The sequence below is a fragment of the Micropterus salmoides genome, unplaced genomic scaffold (assembly GCF_014851395.1).
Source record: "Micropterus salmoides isolate LMB-PRFRI ecotype aquatic unplaced genomic scaffold, ASM1485139v1 Ms_hic_scaffold_13, whole genome shotgun sequence".
NCBI classification, from domain to species: domain Eukaryota; kingdom Metazoa; phylum Chordata; class Actinopteri; order Centrarchiformes; family Centrarchidae; genus Micropterus; species Micropterus salmoides.
The window spans coordinates 8,158,788-8,178,834 of record NW_024040374.1 but is presented as its reverse complement, the minus strand read 5'-3'; the positions used below and the strand labels follow the sequence as shown (position 1 = coordinate 8,178,834).

General features: G+C 39.1%; 1 protein-coding gene across 1 annotated transcript; it reads right to left on the bottom strand.

Annotated features, from left to right (window-relative positions):
- Positions 1-1,291: 1,291 nt before the first annotated feature.
- alg6 (ALG6 alpha-1,3-glucosyltransferase) lies at positions 1,292-19,607 on the bottom strand. Its single transcript, XM_038715310.1, has 14 exons — positions 19,420-19,607; positions 19,060-19,144; positions 18,692-18,781; positions 18,358-18,446; positions 18,042-18,124; positions 17,451-17,515; positions 16,630-16,815; positions 15,093-15,228; positions 11,801-11,886; positions 10,217-10,301; positions 9,877-9,947; positions 8,608-8,676; positions 6,671-6,863; positions 1,292-2,465 (listed from the first exon to the last, which is right to left on the bottom strand). The coding sequence occupies exons 1-14, from the start codon at positions 19,499-19,501 to the stop codon at positions 2,268-2,270; spliced, it is 1,518 nt and encodes a 505-aa protein (XP_038571238.1). The 5' UTR covers positions 19,502-19,607; the 3' UTR covers positions 1,292-2,267.
- Positions 19,608-20,047: the final 440 nt, after the last annotated feature.

Genomic DNA, 20,047 nt, shown 5'->3' with positions numbered 1-20,047 from the left:
GTGCCCTTGGGAGATTTTCTTCACCTCCCATTCACACAAAGTTTTAGCTATGAGGGTACAGTATCTACTTACTTGCTGTGCCTATCTCTAGTGCATGGTTTAGAACCACAGAAACTGCCGATATGCATCCTGGATAACTAGTCAGACTAGGTGGCGACAGGAACCGTATTTTCACTGTGGCTTGAAAATGAAATGTGTTTGCTCTCTGGTGTGTAATTATATAACTTTATTTAAACGCCAGAAGCACATGAACTCGATCCTTTATCAGAGTGAAATCATGGAATGTGACATTAATATAAGTTTCCAATTGCAAACTTAATGTGTCTCAAAATAGTTACAACAGAGCAAGGTAGACAAAACCTTTGTTTGTCTGCTTTATATAAAGGTTTATTTTTTTTAAACTGTAACTAATCCTTGATATTTTCATTATCAACTTTTTTAAATTAGTTTTACAATTAATCAGTTATTCTTTGTCTATAAAACAAAAAATAGTGAAAGATCCTCACATTTAAATAGCTTGAACCAAAGAATTGAGATTTTTGCTTGATAAATGACTTTTAGTTATTAAACGAGTTGCGCAATTGTCATAGAAATGCAATTTTCTTGTAATCGATTTAACTAATATTTTTTAGCACTGCTATACTAATAATTTACTAATATTAATTAATCTTCCCATTTCAGAATTTTCATTCCCATTTTCCCTCACATCTTTCTAACAAAATTGGCATGACTTTATATAAACATGTGTAATAAAAGGGCAAACCACCACCTTTCACACCACCTCTAATTGGCCCCTTGTGTTCATGTTTCATTGTAGTAACCGTTAACTCAGATCTTGAGCTCCTATTTGTCCCTGTGGCCCATTATTGGCTACCAGCCTGGAGCCTCAGATGCACTGGCAACCCTCACTGACCTGATAACATTTATAGTTGTAATGGATTTTTTTATGCCCGTCATTAACTAGCTCAGAGATTGGAGAAAGAAATTGCTTGTACCTTTTTCTGTGGTATTTCAACTTTATAGCATTATGTTCAGATATGTCACCTTCCATCATCTCTTTTTAAGGCCTGTGCTGTCACTGGTTTTGTTTTAAATGAACAGGTCTTGTGCAGGACCGTTGTAGTATCTAGGACTTGTAATGAATATTTAATGGTGTTGAGTAACACCTTTGGAAAGATATAATTTCTGTCCAATTATTGTCTGTCTCTGCCGGACTGTTGGTGGTGACAGTTTATATGAAGCTGCTCAAAATCTAATCATTTAACAAAGTGGCAATAAAACTGATGTTCACTTTAGGTCATTGAGAAATTGTATTTATTTTCACAAAAAGTGAATTTGTACAAAATAACTTCAGTGATGGGTAAAAAATATACAGTAGAAAATCGTAAAAAAAAAAAAAAAAAAAAGTTCACATGAATAGATAATGACAGCTGTCTGCTGACATCCAGTCCCATCAGGTAGTTGTTTTAATCACAACTGCCAGAAGAGGTAATGAAGGTGGACAAAATAACAGGAACACCTTACAATATCATACGTCTAGAATCACCACCAACTATGTCTTTAAAAGTTACCAGTTAAAATCAAATCAACACCTCTGAAACAGAGGTTCCTATTATTGTGGGCACCTCATGCATCTTGAGCATACAGGCACAGAGCTATCTAAGGTCAAGTGTGTAGGCTGCACCCTGCTTGCCTATTTGTACTTTTGAGATTAGCCAGCAATAGTGTAGTTTGAAGAGTGAAGTATCATTGGTCAAAGCAAAAAGTATAAAGGATAAAGTACAAGTAAAGACTAAACTAAAAAGTGATTTTGAAAAAGGAGAGGACTGATTTCATGAATTTATTTGGTCCAAACTGGAGAAACATCATTGCCCTTTCTCTTGATGTCACATCTCCTCTACATTGCCATTTTGTAGTATAAGAATTAAGCTTATTACAATTTCGGAGAGACCAAGGTATTATCATCAAATCTCTCGTTTTGTCTGGGCAACAACCTAAAACGTGTAATGCAAAAAGACGACAAGCAGAAAATTATCCTATTAGAGAAGCTGGAACCATCAAATGTGTGGCATTGCTTGAAAATTTGCCATTTTCATTTGATCAACTAATCATTGCAGCTATACCATTTGTGCTATCTGCACTGGGGACATGATGGCATGAGTGAAAGCCTTCATGCACATTAAGAGTCCCATGGTATAACAGTGGCTTTCCTGGAGCTAAATTATTTAGAAATCTCCTGCCGTGTACATCACCACATTTGGCACCATTCAGTTGTTCTTCTTCTGGCTCTTTCTGGTGGGTGGCTCGCTGAACTGGACAATGTTGAAATATATAAATGTTCCCCAGAAGTGCAGGAAAGCAGTAGTAGACACCAACACAGGAAACAAGTCAGGTAGATGTGGTGGAGGAACCAGAGCTACACTCACAATGCTCAGACCAGCCATGACTGCAATGCTGATGTAGAACTGTAACATAGACAGAAGGAATGGTTATCAATTGATGCAAATGAAAGAGGCACACTAGATCATACACTAGGGATGGCCGAAGCCGAATATAATACAAAAAATTACCGAACACTGAATAAGTACATTCACATTTTTTTCATTTATTTTGCCTTTTTTTTTTAACCATTGCATAAATTTAATAGTCAAAATGTGCTTTTTACTCAGTGTTTCCCACAGGACTTGGAGGATGGGTCCAAGTCCAAGATGTCTGGTAAAGGAAATTACATGTGTCCATTTACTTTTAATGTACACATATATTTTATACTTTCTGTGAATATAATCCAACTGAATTTATTTCCATATTGTTTAGACACCTTATTTTGAAAACGGGACGTTGTCACATGTGTATCCTCGCGCTGCAGAGACCCAGGACTGGAGGGCTCTGCAGCCGGTGATTAAAACTGCCCAGAAGATCGTTGGTATCCATCTCCCGAGCATCAGTGATATCGGTGAGGTGAGGTCCTTATGCAGAGCCCAAAGGATACTAAAAGGACAGTACCCACCCCAGCCACAGCCTTCTGGGAAGAGATAGAAGTTTCTGCTGCCACACCACCAGACTGCAGAGCAGTTTTTCCCCCCAGCCATCAGACTCTTAAACTCTACTTCATCCTCAGCACTGCTCCAGTGATTATAGTTTATTTCTGTTACCATTTTTCATGATTGAATCTTTATTAATGTTTACTGTCTGCTATGTAGCAGAAGGGAGTTACAAAACTCAATTGCACTCTACAACTTGTTGTATTGTGACAATAAAATCTACCTACCTACCTAAATTCCTCAAGTCTGACCCAATTTGATAAATAATGTTGAATGTGGCTCTCGTATCGCATAACATGAAGACTTCACAGCCTCTCTTCAGGTAGGACTCTCATACTGCAACACTTGTCTTTGTAAAGAGAGAAACTGACAGGATAAAGTCAGTAACCTTCCGGTCAGCTCGCACTGGTCCGTTTCAGTGGATTTACCATAAAGACTTAAATATGTGTGCACTCCAAATTTAGCTTCGGCTATCTTAATTGCCATCTCAGAAACGAGTGACAGAAACACTCAAAGTGGGTCAGACTGTTGCCTTTTCTAGTCAGCCACAGATGTAATGGATGTGCTAAGAGACAATTCAGCATAACAGTGTCTGCAAACGGCAATTTTTGCATCTTTCTCAGACACTTAAAAATGTGTCCACACTGCCGACATGTCAACATAATTGTTTTGTAAAATTGATTCGGTCTTTTGACGTATTAGGCCGAATACCTAAAGTGCTTTTTGTGCTATTTTCGGCCGATTAATTTTGGTGGCCGAACATTCGGTGTGTCCCCATCATCACACTATATGTTGAGTTCTTAATAAAATGCTAAAAGACTTAACAAACCCAAGCTGTGGTCAGGTGCTACTTTAAAGCTACATAAAAGGAGAGACGAAACTTCTTATATTAGCCTGACAAAAAGCTCTTAACTCAAGGTCGACTTCCTGGCTTTTTTTGAGCTTTTAACTGCATCTTATTGTCATCAGAAATGAAGTTTGCTCAGTTATCATGGGGATGGCACCAGCTGTAATTTGCAACCACAGTATGGAACCTCAGTCACTTGATAACAGGTGGTCGTATAAAAAAAAAAAAATCAACAACTGAGCAAACTCTCTAAAAGCAAATAAGTGGATCTTGAGGTCAGATTATTTTGTCAAATTACTATTTCAAAGATCAAGGACCTTCAAAATATCAAAGAATTGTCAAAATAAAGCAGGAGTGATGTTGCTTCCGTAATGGTACATAATTTTTTTTTTTTTGGTAAGAGGAATGAATTGTAACTGGGACGTCATCAGATTGTTCTGCTTCAAATGACGTAAGTGTCCTGTGTGATAGAACATGACTGATAAGCTCTCATCATCCCAGATGAGGACAAAGCTCTCAACAAGAAGGAGACACACAAGGGTTGTTAACGGGGCACTCGATATTACACATCAAGATTAGTATACTCCTCATGACGAGTACTACTCAGCCTGTAAAAGCTGTAGGACATCTTCTATGGCTTGGGAAGGAGCTTTCTGAAGTTGGAAAAAAATACCCCACATATACTATTTTCATCATCGGCTTGGAGACAGGAAACAGAAATTCTGCCTGACAAATTGAGCTGTGGGCATTCATATGCAGGGAATGAAAGATATTGTAAAGTTGCATTATTTAAAGCACATGATCCAGCCTTTTCCAGATCCAGTTTGACTTATTCTAAGGATCAAAATGCAGGATATCTCAGCCTCTGTAAATTGCTGAAATAGCCCTATAATGTGGACAACTCTTTGGCGATTGAATTGCTATTCCGTACCAGAGACTATTCCTCATAAAACAATGATAAACCTGGGCACCTCAGGCTATGAACAAACTATTAGCTTTTCCCTTAATCCCTTAAAAGTGTAACTATAACATCAAACCAATGAATGATTTAATTTGAAAGAGCTCTCAAATCACATTGCATATTTATCACTGGATGACTTATATCAAATTGGTCATTTGAGAGGTGCTATAAAGAAAAGATAGAGGCTTACAGGATCACACGGCAGAACAGGCAATTTGAATTAAGTTGCAAACAGAACTGATGGTGCGAGTGAGATCATTCGTGTGTCTATTTGGGCTTTATGACCCAGAGATAAGTCACAGAGTAAGATGGAGGAAACACCTCATGCCCACACCCTCCCCGCCACCGCAAACCCATGAAACCTTATCGCCATCATTGGGGCTCGCTATTTATGCTGCTTGTGTAAATAAATATATCTAGACAAACCTGTGTTAATGACACGCTCTATAAAAAGACACCTTCTCTTAATCTCTGACACCCTACCAGTGCCCCTGTCACTAAGGGTCTGGCAGTGCAGCCACTTCAGATGCTGTGGAAACTTAAATAAGTGATAAATAATTCTTTGGCTGGCAGCAGCTTTCATCCCCGGACAGCTTACACAGCTTACAGCGGCACATGATCTTTATTTATACAGTTGGGTATATCTTCCCACACAGTTGCAATTTAGGTCTAGTGCCACTTTCAAAGTACAGGCCACCTGGGATCCTGAAATCAGCACCCTTAAAATTACAAATGCATCGGCTTTACATCCCCACCCCTCTCCAGTGTGCAAGAGCAGACATGAATTACTAATAAACAGTAAAACCACTAGCAGTACTTTGTTTACTGTTCATTGAACAAGGGCCACATCAGAAGCTAAAGGACTTAACCTTAAAGCCCCTGTGTGTAAGATCAGAACATTTGGGATTCTTACAACTCGTAGTATCAAAAAAGTAGAGAGGAACTCTGGCCACAAATGACCTCGCACTGAAAGCAACACAAACCACGGAAATTTTTACTGGGATTATCCCGTGTCTCTACAAACAAAAACTCATCATGGCATTTGAATAATTTGAAAGATGCTATAATGAAGATGATATTGTACTGGCTTTAAATTACTTCATCATATCTTCCCTACTTATGTTAATGTATATTAAGTAATCTGCACAACCTTTATTTTATTAGCAACCAATTAGAGCTGCAACTGCAATGACAGAAGTTACCACCTTCCATACAAATCTCTGGGATTACAAACCTCTTCAGTTTGACCTACAACATCCAACTGATTTAAAACATGAAATCACATTTGAACTTAGTTAATGTACTCTTTATCCCACGAAAAGACAACATTGTGTTCACTTCATCTTTTACATGCAGCATGGTTGGGGACACGCAAGTCTTGGTGAAATTGCACTTTTTGATCAGTCAGACATGGTTATCAGTTGTCCAACATGTGTCTCTATATGCAGATATTTTTTTTTTTGTTGAATCCACACATACTCAGCAAATACTGAGTTAAGATTTGCACGTCAAAAAAAAGTCTATGGATCAAAGCCAGGGTAAATTTGCATAAAAATTTTGAAGTTAAAGTTTTGTACATATGTTTCTTTGTTTATTGTCCTCATGGAGAGCAATAAACAATATGTAGGTACATTTAACAATTGTTTCAACACAATTAAACACGTTTAAATGTATGAATTAAAATGCTACTGAAACAGTTCTATGCTGTTTTTTAACGTCTTGATATACTAAACAACCAAATATAGCTTGAGTGTAAAATCTGCATATTACTGCTGGTTATTGTACTGTTAGTCATTGCACCAGGGCTTGCACCACACTGACCTTCCATCTCACAAGGCAGGCCAGGTCCAGTTTAGGTAGGCAGAAAAACAGCCTGTGGTAGGCTCCCAGTCTCAGTTCTTCCTCTGAACAGTGCTCCAGTGCAGGCAGAAGATAGATGCTGAAGTAGAGGAAGGCCAGTGAGGTCACAACGTAGGGCACCAGTAGACCGTCCTTCAAAAACAAAGGCAGCATGCTGCACAAAGGGACATGGACAAAAACAATGGTGCATTTACAGTTTAGAGTTTAGGCATTTTTGCTGTTGTCATTGTCTGGAGCAATGCACAATAACCCCAAACAGAACAACATACAGAAGTTATGTCAAATTTTTACATGCAATGTGCAGCTGGAGCTTTGATACACACTTGTACAACAGAATACTGAAATATACATAGCAAGATGATGATGGGATTTTTATATACGTCCATCAGTTTGTTATTAAGTTCAGTATCATGTTTGCTGAGAAAAGGGCAAACCACATAGCTTTTATCCAGCAGGCCTGCACAAGCAGTCTGTCCCCTGGGGAGAGATGGCTCTGACATCCATGCCAAGCTTATCTTAGTTTAGCAGAGGAGTAAGAACAAGAACAACAGTTGACTCATAGTAAATCGCACATCACCCTGCTTGTAAAAACCTATCCACTCACAACAAACCACTCATTCTGCTTTTTACTCCAACAAAAAAGCTCCATTCAGCAGATAAATGTTTAACAATTTGGAAATACATACTTTGTCAATTTAAACACACTCGCTGCATTCTATCCTCTTAAAATTGCTATGGTTGAGCCTCCATTCAGCCAATTATGCTAACAAAAGATGTATTTCTCTAAATTCCAAAGTCTGTAGAGGATGCAGATAATGTGAAAGTCCAAGTTAGACTGTACATAGAAGCAACCACAGAATGACCTCCTGTCCCAACACAACGCACACTTAGACAGCAGGCATGCAGACTATGCCATGTAATCCCCAGATATCCTTATACTAAACCACACGCACAACAATTAGTGCTGCCGGAAGAATTTAACAACAGCTGGTGAAAGTGAGACAGAGCATTTGCAGCACTACTTGTCTTTCCATTCATGGTCCTCAGCTCAACCCATATTGCAGATCCGTTTAGCTTTTTAGGATTATTACTATGGCATTTCTCATTTCATAGTTAACAATGGTGAGGCATTTTTATGTCATTAGGAGAAAGAAAGAGGCGACATGACAATGAAATGCCAGATTTCATTCAGAACCCTGTACCATGTGTCAACTTAGCCACCAGGACATCCCACAGGTCCACATTTTCCTTAATGCAAGACTATGTAACTTTTGCTGAACAATGGTCACTTTGGCCACAAGTGGCAGGTATGGAATATGGGTAAATGATCAAATGTAATGTAACATTAGCACATGTAGAAAATACTCCAGTAAAAACCAGTAAAGTGACTCAGCAGTCAATTATAAAGCAATAATTGTGACAGAGCCAGACTATTTTTTTTAACAGTGTTTTGCCATATAGATTATTACTTGACATTACATCACCTGTGAATATCCATTTAGATTTATTCATTTAGCTGATGCTTTTATCCAAAGCGATTTACAATTGCTATACATGTCAGAGGTCGCACGCCTCTGGAGCAACTAGGGGTTAAGTGTCTTGCTCAGGGACACAATGGTGGACGGGTCACAATGGGAAATTGAACCCGGGTCTCTCACACCAAAGGCATGTGTCTTATCCATTGCGCCATCACCACCCCTAGCATTTCTTCCCTGCATGGCAACAGCACAAAATGTTTTCATGAGCATGGATCCTAAACAATAAAAAAAATTTTAACAATGCACTAAAAAGCTATAGCACATCTGATATAAACAATTATTAAGACCCCCTACCACCTTTGTTTAGTTACTGGTTCACAGTTTGAATCTGACAATGGGGTTTCTCCCACTTAGTCTTACCTGAATGTAGAGGCCTGCAGGAACCAAATAACCATCAAGGGGAGGTCATTCAGCAGGAGGCAGACAGGCCTAGAAAAGATCATAGTTGGACATACTTACTGCTAAACACACTACAACAAGAACCATTAATTATTTTACAGTAAGACGGGAAATGAGCCCATGTTAGGTCACAACCAGCTGTGACCTGATATCATGCGTGTATAATAACTGCAACTGACCCAATCAGTTATTGACATTCCTTCACAAGGCAGTCAAGTGTATGTTGTACCACATTATTTCATCAGTATGTGTTTATCAGCAAAGGAATTTTACTGTAACTGCGCTGACATGTATGGTACTGTAAAATCTTAAATAAGTGTGGTTAAAAAGTATTACTTCATGGCACATGTGTGTGAATGTGTTGTGGAGGCCTGTTGTTAATTGAACCTGGTTTCCTGCATCATTGCTAGCCAGTGCTAGCTGTACACTGTGCTCTGAGGGGGGGCACTTTCCACTGGTCCCTCAGCCCATAATTACAACCAGTGCTCTTTGGCGATCCTGTTACAGCCCAATAATTGATCCTGCGCAAACAATGCCCTGAGCTGCTGCCTCCCATTCTTTCCTAATCCCTGGACATTCATTACTGATTCATTCAGGGGGACAGGTGGGAGATATAACTCAATAGCTAATAAAGCAACAATCTACCCTAATCTAGATTAACAGATGAGCCTAGATCTAGGAACCAAATCCCTTGCTGTCAAATCTATGCCATACTTCACTCTCTACCTACAGCCGCCACTTCTTTTTACATATGGAGGTGAAAGCTAATGAATCACACACGCATGCATGTCTTTATGCTCACACATGCAAGTACTGCATTTTCTCTGTCAAATATGACACACAACATTATTATGACAATGGAAGCTGGTAGGACAGCTTTTGTGTCTGTGTGGCACAGAGTGTGATGACAGAGGTGAGTAACCCCTCTGTTAGCAAGTCTGTTCTTAAATAGATTGTTCCTCTGCAGCTCTGGGAGTACAGCATGAGGATGATGTCACTTTTACAGAGTGCACATGCATTCAACTCATTAACAATCTGCAGGACATAAACTGAGATTTGAGGTGGGGAACAGACAAATGGCTCCTCTGTGAGCAGAAATTAAATCTATACTCATGAATATTTGAGATATCACTACAAGATAGAAAAATTACCATCGCTGCTGTCGCATGTTGACAAATCACCCAGTGGGACAAAACCTCAAGAAGTTACTGTTATTACCTCTGTACTTACAAGGCAGCCAAGAGGATGGACTTCTCGTGGACTTGATAGGAGAAGAGGAAAAATGCCAGAGATGAATTAGCCTAAAATAGACATTGACATGATTAGTATAACTATGAATAACAATAATGTTTAGCATACCTTTTAATAAAGACAGTGAAGGCATCAATAATGCTCACACTGTAATTATTTAATACTATTTTAGATAAGACAGTGAAATGCAGAAAGCTCTCAAACTAATTAAAATGATCAAATTACTGGTATTTGAGCCTGCAAGCGATCGGTTAAAAAACAGGTCTCATCTCTCTGTAAGAGAGGGTCCCTACATGCTATTGTTTCAGATGCCACTCACCAAGGCCAGTTTAAACTGCCAGAAGGTGGGCTTTGTCAGAAGTCTGACAGAGGAAGGTAGGGCTGCCAGGAGAGTGCAGGCAAAACTGAAAAAACAATACAACTGAGTATTAAGATTATCTCACACCAACACTGTCAAAAACATGCACAAAAAGTCTGAAAATGTCAGAGTCAGAGACAAAGTAACTGCAGCAAAACTTTACAATACAGCAAAAGATTACAATACAGCAGAAGACTTGTAGAGTAAACAATCCATTTGGAGTCAAAATGAATAATTGCATTTTATTGCTAATAATTCCAGGGTTACACATATATCTTTCTGTTGTGTTGACATGGCTTCAAGTGAAAACTGATAGCGACCACATACCTGAAAGGCAGTCTACTATTTTGCCAGAATGACAAAACACACACAAACAGCTAAGTAAGATTTGTTTTCAGTCATTGGTACTAGACAATCCTATAATTTTGATGTCAAACGCAAACAATCAATATGTGGATCCACAGTGGATCCACCTTCTTAGGGTTAGCAGGCATTAGTTGAACCCTTCAATTGTCACCTGTTAGGGCTGGAGGCACCGGAAGAGAGTGACTATGTGTCAATGTGAATGTGCTGAGAGGTTGTGTTAGTTCAAGGCATGAGGGCAACAATATGTTTGTACTTCGACACAGACAGATAGAGAAAATGATATTGGTAGATAAATAACAGTAATAAAAGGACCAGTAAGTGGGTATTTATTGTGTATGAAAGCGCGTGAGTTATGTGTGTGCAGGGCAGGGTTTTGCGGTCCGGAAGGACATGGATCACTTTTCACAGCTGATTCGTCCTATGTACACAGTACACCCACACCAGAGCATTTAGCAATCCACGCCCTGTGCCAAAAAGACGAGAGTGATTTTCATTTGTTTCAAATGCACTACAGTCAAAGAAGTCCAACTTGATCCCCGGACTTAGCTGTCTGGCAGAAACGTGTCCATGCAGCGAACATACGACTCCTAAATTTAGAGTGCTGGGTTATTTCAGCAGGCTCCACTATGAAACAACTGTAGCATCAACCTTTTCCTCACATTGTTTAGACAGGTTCTCTGCTTTTGATCAAAATAACTTATCTGATAATTCCCAGGATGCTTAAATATCACGGGTCCAGTGCTAAGTGTTTACTACGTCATCTCCTGTGATTGCATGGTTCATTTGCCCTGGCACACGTTATCATATCACATCATCAAGCACATAATTTTAAGTTTAAAGTTTATTTACTCTGCATCCATCTCTGTATTTGACACATTTTAATAACTCCTTGGGTAATTTAACTTCTTGTCACCACATTTGTAAAGACCGCTGCAATTTCATGTTCTTCAAGTTCCTCACAAAATGTTTCCTTATGGGATGATCTTATTTTCCCTCTGCTGGATCACGGTTCATTCCCTTGGGCAAGCTCTTTCCCAGGAAATGACAATGGTCAAAACAAGAGACAGGAGGGTGGGCTTAAAGAAAGAAAGTCAGAACAATACAGCAAAAGAGAGAAGGAAACAATGAAAGATAGAGGAGAATAAAGCAGGAGCTTGTTAGTTAGATAGAGGGGATTACCTGAGGTAGATCTGGGAGTCACTGGACAGAATGGATCTGATCTTTATCAGGATGTTCAAGCTGCACCATGTGTTGGCCACTTTATCCTGCCCACACACATACACACCACTTGGTTAAATGAGAAATTTTGTAAGATGAAAACATAAACTTTTTTCAGATTCAAAACATATGTTCATGCCTGTGTAAAAAAATTAAATCAGAATTCCATTTTGAAGAGAAAGCAAATAAGTGGCATTGATAGAAGTAATTTCCTCACTGAAAGAGCAATAAAAATTCCGTAACCCTCCATCATAAATTTACTCCCCTTTCAGAAATGCATGGGACTTATTTGTAAACAAGGTTAAGTGTCAAAGTGAGTAGTTTCTGCATAACCAGCAGATCCAGACCAACCACAGAGCACTGCTGAAAATAGACAATGTCAAATTGTTAAACAATTCTTTATTTAACTTATTAGGTTTTTCAAAAACTATTTTACTGAAAACTGGGGTTGCATCTAACAATAATTTTCATGAGCTATTAATCCGTCAATTATTTTGTTAATTAATTGAATTGCTTATAAATGTCAGAAATAGTGAGCCCAAAGTGGCATCTTCAAATCATTTATTTTGTCTAACCACCGATCCAAAACCTAGAGATTCAATTTACAGTGATATAAAACGAAGAAAAGCAGCAACTCCTCACATTTGGGAAGCTGGAGCATATTTGGCATTTTTGCTTGACTGAAATTATTTATTAATTATTAAAACAGTGGGCAATAAATTTTCTGTTTGTCTACTCATTTCAGCTTATTTTAACACACCATAACTTTTTCTCTCATGTTAGACTGTATCATTTTTATAGTTTTTGTAAATAAAATACTTTTTTAAATATCTGATCTCCAAGGTTTGTGAATGATATGGAAGATATGTTACAACCTTAATACCAGCCTAAAAGTACTTGCAGCTTATAAGAGAGGAGGAGGGCGTTGCTGTGAGATTCAGTTGATTTAAGTGATTAAGCACTTGTGCAGGGATCAGATGATACTGGGGCCCAAGCTGCCACTGTGTACCATGATATCTCACGACAAAGAGACAGCGTGCCTAGATTTGCTTTATGATTCCACTGTGAATGGTTTCAGTGTGTGGCCCTGTCTAGAAAAACTATTTCTGGCCTCCTCTCTCTCCTCTGTGCTACAGCTGCTCACAGCACAGCTGTGTGGCTCTTAATGGCAGCCTAGTCAGCAGCACTGGGCCATCTAGTGTTGTGTTGTCTCAGATCCTTCCCTCTCTCCCTCTATGCTCCAAATAACCGCTATGAGAATGTTCCTGGACGTCGCCTGAAGGCAACATATGAATGAAGGGGGGGGGTCTCATCGGCAAATGTAAGGGGGCGAGAGCTGTGCGGCTCCTTCACCTATAAGCTAGCATGGAATTTCACAGGGAGAAGCATTTGGTACCATTTTTGTGTGTAGGCAGCAATGTGAGACACCAGAATGCAGCTCAGTGGGTAAACTTACAACTGGTCCTGCCCAGAAGCTGCCACGACCACCAGTCACTAGCCCTTCTTCCCCACTACCCCTTCTCACCCCTGTCCCCTTGTCCAAAGCTTCTGCTTACGTGCACAATTTCACATTAAGTTCAGGATGGCTCGCCCCGGCAGCCTCTCATGCTGTCGTCACAGGGGGGTAGTATAGTGTCTCTCACACCCTGTGTATTATGTTTGCATCATTTCGTTGAACAAATACTGCCACAGCGCATGCTTCCATCTGCTCCCTGGTAGAATTTTCAATTACTTCTCACATCCATGACACCTTGTGGTGGGTGCCACCTTGGGGACTGGGACAAGAGGGTTTCAGAAATGAGAGCTGCAAACCTTTGCCTCTGAGCTGTCACTCGCACACACAAGCACAAAAACACAGACAGTTATTTTACCTATGCTTCTAGCATGACAGCATTCAACACTGCCAACTAAAGTACTCTCTCACTGTTCACTATCACTTTCCTTCTTAATTAATATCATATTACTGTGGCTCCTTTTCTCTCACAGGCAATGACTGACCAAATCATACAAGCATGTGTGTGTGTGTGTGCGCGCTATGCAACAGTCTAACACACTGATATGCTTTCTAAAGATGAAGTCTGTAGCAGGCAACAGTTGTCGGATGTGTTCTGTTACACCTTTATGTGTAATGTTGGCTCCACTCATCAGTCCATATGGCTAGAACATGGCTGTGCTATGAAGTGCTGAAAACACCCAGGCCATAAATTAGTTCGATTTATCTATATCCTCCTACTGTACATCCTGAACTCCGACACCACCCAGAGATAGGGTGAAACTGATCTCCTGACCTTTCACCATTTTATTCCACTGTTTTCTTTGATCCTGCAGGATATCCATTTCCCATCAGCTAAGCATTTGAGGGTGGAAGGGTACTCACCATACTGGGAGTATGGACCAGTGTGTAAGGCATGAGGAGTACCACAAATGTTGTGTATGACTTTCATTAGTAAGTACTGGTCATAGCCTTGTGCAGTAAATCATTAAAATGCCTGTGAATGAGGTCTTTAGCTTCTTAGAAAAAATATCACTTCCAAGAAAATTGTGAATCTTGACTCATCCTAGACAAGTAAGCACAAACATAAATTCCAACCAATAAAGCCATCACCAGGAAATCTTATAATATCAAACAGCCTTTCTCTCTTTAACCAAATTACAATTTAGAATGATCCTTTGCTGTTTTGTGTCTTGTAACAGGCAACAGCCTGTTTCAACAGGAATTACATTGAATTAAGGAAAGTAAAAATACCACTTCATGGTCATTTAATTCACACTGATTCTTACACAACACAGTGACATTAAAATGAGCTAATTAATCAAAAAGTGACTGATTGAAGAATCCCATATTATGTGATATGATCATATCAGGAGCCTGAGATACACATTCTTATGTAGACCACCAGGAGGGATTGTAAGAAGGTTAACCATCTGCACCACCTCAAGGGCAAGTAAGTCTTCCATGGAAACTATCAATGGGAAATGTGCATGTGACCTGTATGGGTCATCAAATTTCCAGGCCATATTAGTGTAACATGTTCTGGCCTATATGTTGAGCAGCACTGATCTTTGTGATCCATCAGGGGATATTCTCTTCTTCCACTTGTGTCTTTAAATCACATATTGGGATTGTAAGTGGATGCCTGCATGACAAGAGTACAGATGGTATTCTTTTGATAAGACTGGGTTTCAAAAGCAACATCAAGCTTTTCAGATGTGGTTTGCAGGCTGACATTTCATTCAAGAAACTCTACTGTACCTCAAATAGACCTCGAGCCACGGGAAAGATTCTCCTGACCACCTGCATGGCCTGACTGGGGTCAGACAGGAAGGGCAGCCAGCAAAGAGCAAAAGTTACCAACACCGTTGAAGCAATTCTCACCAACAGGAAAAGCCTACATTGAAAGGGGAATACAGAAAGACGGAAGACAGAAGATATACCATAAATAATGAAAACATGAGCAATCCTTAATACAATTTGGAAATTATTTTATCACTGTAATTTCTAAAAAAAACAATACAAATGTTGAAATTAGCTTGTAGTTTAACTTTGACTACTTTTATTCCTCAACAATTAGTAATGTCTGCAAGTCCTAAATTTGGGGTTTGGCCCTTGTGTTGAGGAATGCAGTGAAAGCCATGCATCAGCTGAAAGCGTAGGTCAGCCTATCTTGTCAGCTGTAACTGTGAAGCTGCTGGTTAAGTTGCACACACAGCATAGCTGAGGAGTTTGGGCATGGCGAGAGTGTCATCTGGACATACCCCCCCCCCCGGACCCTTCTAATCCAGCACTGCATTTGCTACTAAATGCCCTTGGTACATTGTTACTAGATAAACAGACACTGGACACGCTAGTAACAGCATCCAATCTGATTACCTCAGTCATTCTGTGGATCTCCTGAGGACACTGCTCTCTTACAGATTGACATTACATATCTGCTTTGAGCACTCAGCTGACATGTCTATGCAGAGTGACAAAACAATGTAACAATAAAACAATAAACAGTTGAATAGTCATGACTTCACGGACGCAAACATAAATCCCCTTGATTTTGTTTTGCAGAACTATGCCAGCGGTTGCTTTACAGAGACATGAGTTGTGATACTAAATAGTTTTCACTTTTCTTTCTATCAAAAAAGCAGGAAATATGATAAATCTCTTTTGTTGCCCTCATTCTTTTTGGGGGTTTTTCTTGGGATCACTCACATGATTCATTCTTTTGGTCACACTGTATTGTCAGTGCGCTATGGCATGAACTTTGACTCTATACTATTGGTTGCTCACTATTTTTGGAGCTCTAGGAACTGAAGCTAAATAATTTTGATCCTGATCAGTGATTCTTAACCAGGGTACTATTACCCCAGGAGGTGCTTCTGCAGTTACAAGGATACATGGAAAGATTGAGGAGTAGCTTAGATAATTCCCAAAAAATAGAATTATGATTTTATCATATACATCTGCATATTTGTATTGAGGAGGTAAATAAAACACATACAGAATTACTGATTGTCTGATAACAATCACAAATAATTATGTGTAAAAACTAGGAAAGACAATAAAAAGATAAAAGTACTTCCAGTTTCTGCCGTTCCAAATAGTATTAGCAGGACTACGAACTTGACAACTACTGAAAAAAAAAAAAAAGCCTAAACTTAGACAATCCAGGAACTCTATGTCTTGTATGGATTCACATTTGCTTAACTGCATGCCTTAACTAAATTTCCCCAAAAATGTAAAGAAAAGAAATGTGAAATGCAGAACAAACAAAACATAAGACACAAATGACTAGACTCACCCTCGCCCCATCAGGCTCAGTTTGACACACTTCCCCAGCAGGTAGCAGAAGAAGGGCAGAGCATGGTACAGCTCCATCTGTTTGTAGTTGAGAGCCAGACAAAAGGCCATGGAGCCCAACGCATCCCAGCCCAGACCCAGAGCCAGAATCCCCCACAGGGCAAAGCCCAGACTCACTCCATTGTACCTGATACAGTTGAGGTCAATATTATGCGAAAAGTGTCTCGATGTAATAAGTCTAATTTGAGGTAAAGAACTAAGTCTGCTGGTATGGGACAAATACCTTAGACAGCAGCTAATCCAGGGTTAGTTCAAACACTCACTTTACACATCTTCAACTCGTTGAATGACAACAGCTTGGAAAACTGGTGCAAAGAGGTATACATCTAATGACTCTTTGATTCATTGTTTAATCATTCTATTATTTGACAGAATGGCAGGGTGCTGTATAAACTGTGTCCCAAGTCAGCTGGTGTTTGTTTCCATTTAACCTAATAAAGAACAAAGGCACCTGGTGTGCACATATATCTTGAAGTGAAAGCCCTCATTTAGTGGTATACAACTAAAATAACAAACCTCCAGTTTTCAAGTTACAAGTATTTTAAATCCTTACAAAATCACAATTCCAATCAATTAAACTCTACTACAAACAAAGTGCTACAAAAGCTTTGAGAAAAATTTACATAATATACTTTTTCCTTGACATACTACTCTATTAGGATTGGGCTTTTAAAATCAGTATTCCACAGGAAGTCATCAAACAAATTACAATAGTAATATTAATCTGACTCCACAGTAGAAATGCATCTGTACAAAGGATACTGGAAATGCCCATAGTCAATGAGGATTAGCCCAGGGTACAGAAGGAAGCAGAACAGAGTGGAAACCTGGAGAAAAAAAACAAAACAGCATTTTATACAGTCTATGATTTATACATCTTTGGAACCAGTCCACCGATTATTAGTATACAATGATCTATCAAATGTTATGGGTTATGTCATGCATCAAAAATTTTGGACACCTGATGAACTTTTGCAGACTTTGTGGTGTAAAAAAAAAAAAAAGATTTAAACAAAGCAGTTTTTTTTATTTTTATTGACTCATTCCTTTCCTGTAGTTGCTGATTCATACTTCGGGTCAGATGGTGCGAAAAGCATGTGCCACCATGCACTCAACAAAGGGCAATGCATGCTGGGATAGCCGGTTCTGTAACTGTTTGATAATTTAAGGAAAATGTAATAGCATCATATTATATTGCAATAATGACTTCATAATTCCCCCAATTTGGGTGCCCAGTGTTGTAATCAGTTTTTATATGGTTGGGTTCACAGACTAAGAGGGGAAATGTGTCTCGTTTGGGTCTTTAGATGAAAAAACTATTAGATGTTGTGACATATTAGGAGAGCGTGTTACCTTTTTTTTAGAGGATCCATCAGTCAGGTATAAACAGTATAAAACCACTGCAGGGATGTATATCAACAAATCTGCTACCAGGACTGAAAAAGAACAAAGAACCATATTATTTCTACATCTAATTTATATTTTAAAATAGTGCAGCTTATGATTTGAACTATCAATGTATCATCAAAACAGGTGAAATGCTTTCTATATCATCATTGCACAATCATTACAGTTAGTACTGTAAGTACATTAATTATTTATTACATTAAGGTTGCGGTATATATGGTTTACAGAAGATTTTCACTTTGTTTTCTCATGGTTTCTGTACCTGTAGCTCTCATGAATAACTTGTGCGCTGGACTTTCGTAACCTCTGGATGTCTGGATCTCCACCCATTCAGGGTTTATTAGCTTGGCTCTGCAGGAAATTATAGATGGCAGAATCAGAGAGAAGTTTGTTTGTATTGTTTTATAAATAAAAAAAACCCTTCAATGACAGGCAAGGGGACTTGCTTTTGTAATACCTATGCACAGGGTATATACTGTAGAATACAGTAGTAAAACTCCATGGACCTGCTCTTTTGTTTAATAAATATTCATACACTAAAGCAGAGATGTCACGTACAGTATATTCTCTAAATAATAATAATAAACAATACTTACACATAAGCACAGATCAGGCTGTGGTAGGCAGTCAGAGGAGGGTAGTCAAGACCCCAGTAGTTCAAATCATTCTCAGTGGTGTTAAAGTACCTGGAGGAGAACAAATGTTACATGTATTTATTCTGAAACTGTTGAAATGTCATCTCATTAAAAGGGGCAGCAGCAGGTTTTATCCCCTATTCTGTGGTATTGTCGCTATGTGACTCACAGAATCTGGTCTCAGAATCAGATATACTTTAATGTTTTGATTCTGATCATTACAACATTTCCCTATTTTACAAGGAGGCTTCAAAACATTAATTCACTGTCAGGAGCTTGTATTTCTTAAACTTGCTCCACTGAGTAAATAGATAAAGCTTCAGACTGACCATTCCTGCAGAGGGAGGTTGTAGGTCACCTCTTGCCAGTGCCTTTGAGCTTCATAGTCGCCAAACATGGGAGGTTTCCCCGCCCCTGGAGAAAAATATTGCAGCTGTTAGTCTGGTTATAGTGGAAACTACTGCACGTCACGACATCACGAATGACAGGAATCACACACACACACATAGAAAGAACAGACTGGCGATGACAGCTTCTCGAGGCAGTGATTATGCTACACCTTTCTGTCAATAGCTTATAGAAGATCAAATGCGCTACACTAAAAAATAGCATTAACGTTAGTGTAGCACAGAAGGCTTGATTCTGTGAATGTTGCCGCAGGTTAACGTACAGTTCCACACACTTCCTACCTGAATATGAATTTAACGAAACACCCCATCTCACAACAACGCCGAGCAACACACAAATGGATACGAGACTCCACGTTTGCATCACTTCGACCGGTAAAATTAGCTTTTGGAGGACAAATAAAAGCTAAAAAAACAGTTCATTGAGACACTTCATTGGCATCTGTTTGCATTTCCTGTATACGTCATCCATCAAGACTTCGTTGCGCATTCTCATTGGACACTGCACGCTGACATAGGCGCCGAGCGACATGAGGCGTTCGCGAGCACCTAAAGAAAGACAAGATCTTCCTTTAATCAAGCCATCACAGCATAGTTAAGGCTAGAATATTTTTTTATCAAACGAGTTTTAACTTTAGCCAAGACGGAAAGACAATTTTTTTTTTCTGACCTGGTTACATCTCTTGTGACTTCAACATTTTTTTGTTAATAGTTACAATTTGAAAGTGTTACATTTCCTATTTACTTTGAATGCAGCCTCGGTTGGGACGAGATAATGGCAAATTAATGGATATTGTGCATTATTAAAGGTCTATTTGTCCACTAATATCTCAATAACCTATAGCGGATGTTGAATTCAGAGAAGTATGCATTTAAGAAGTGTCTTTTATCCAGAAGCAATTAAGCATTT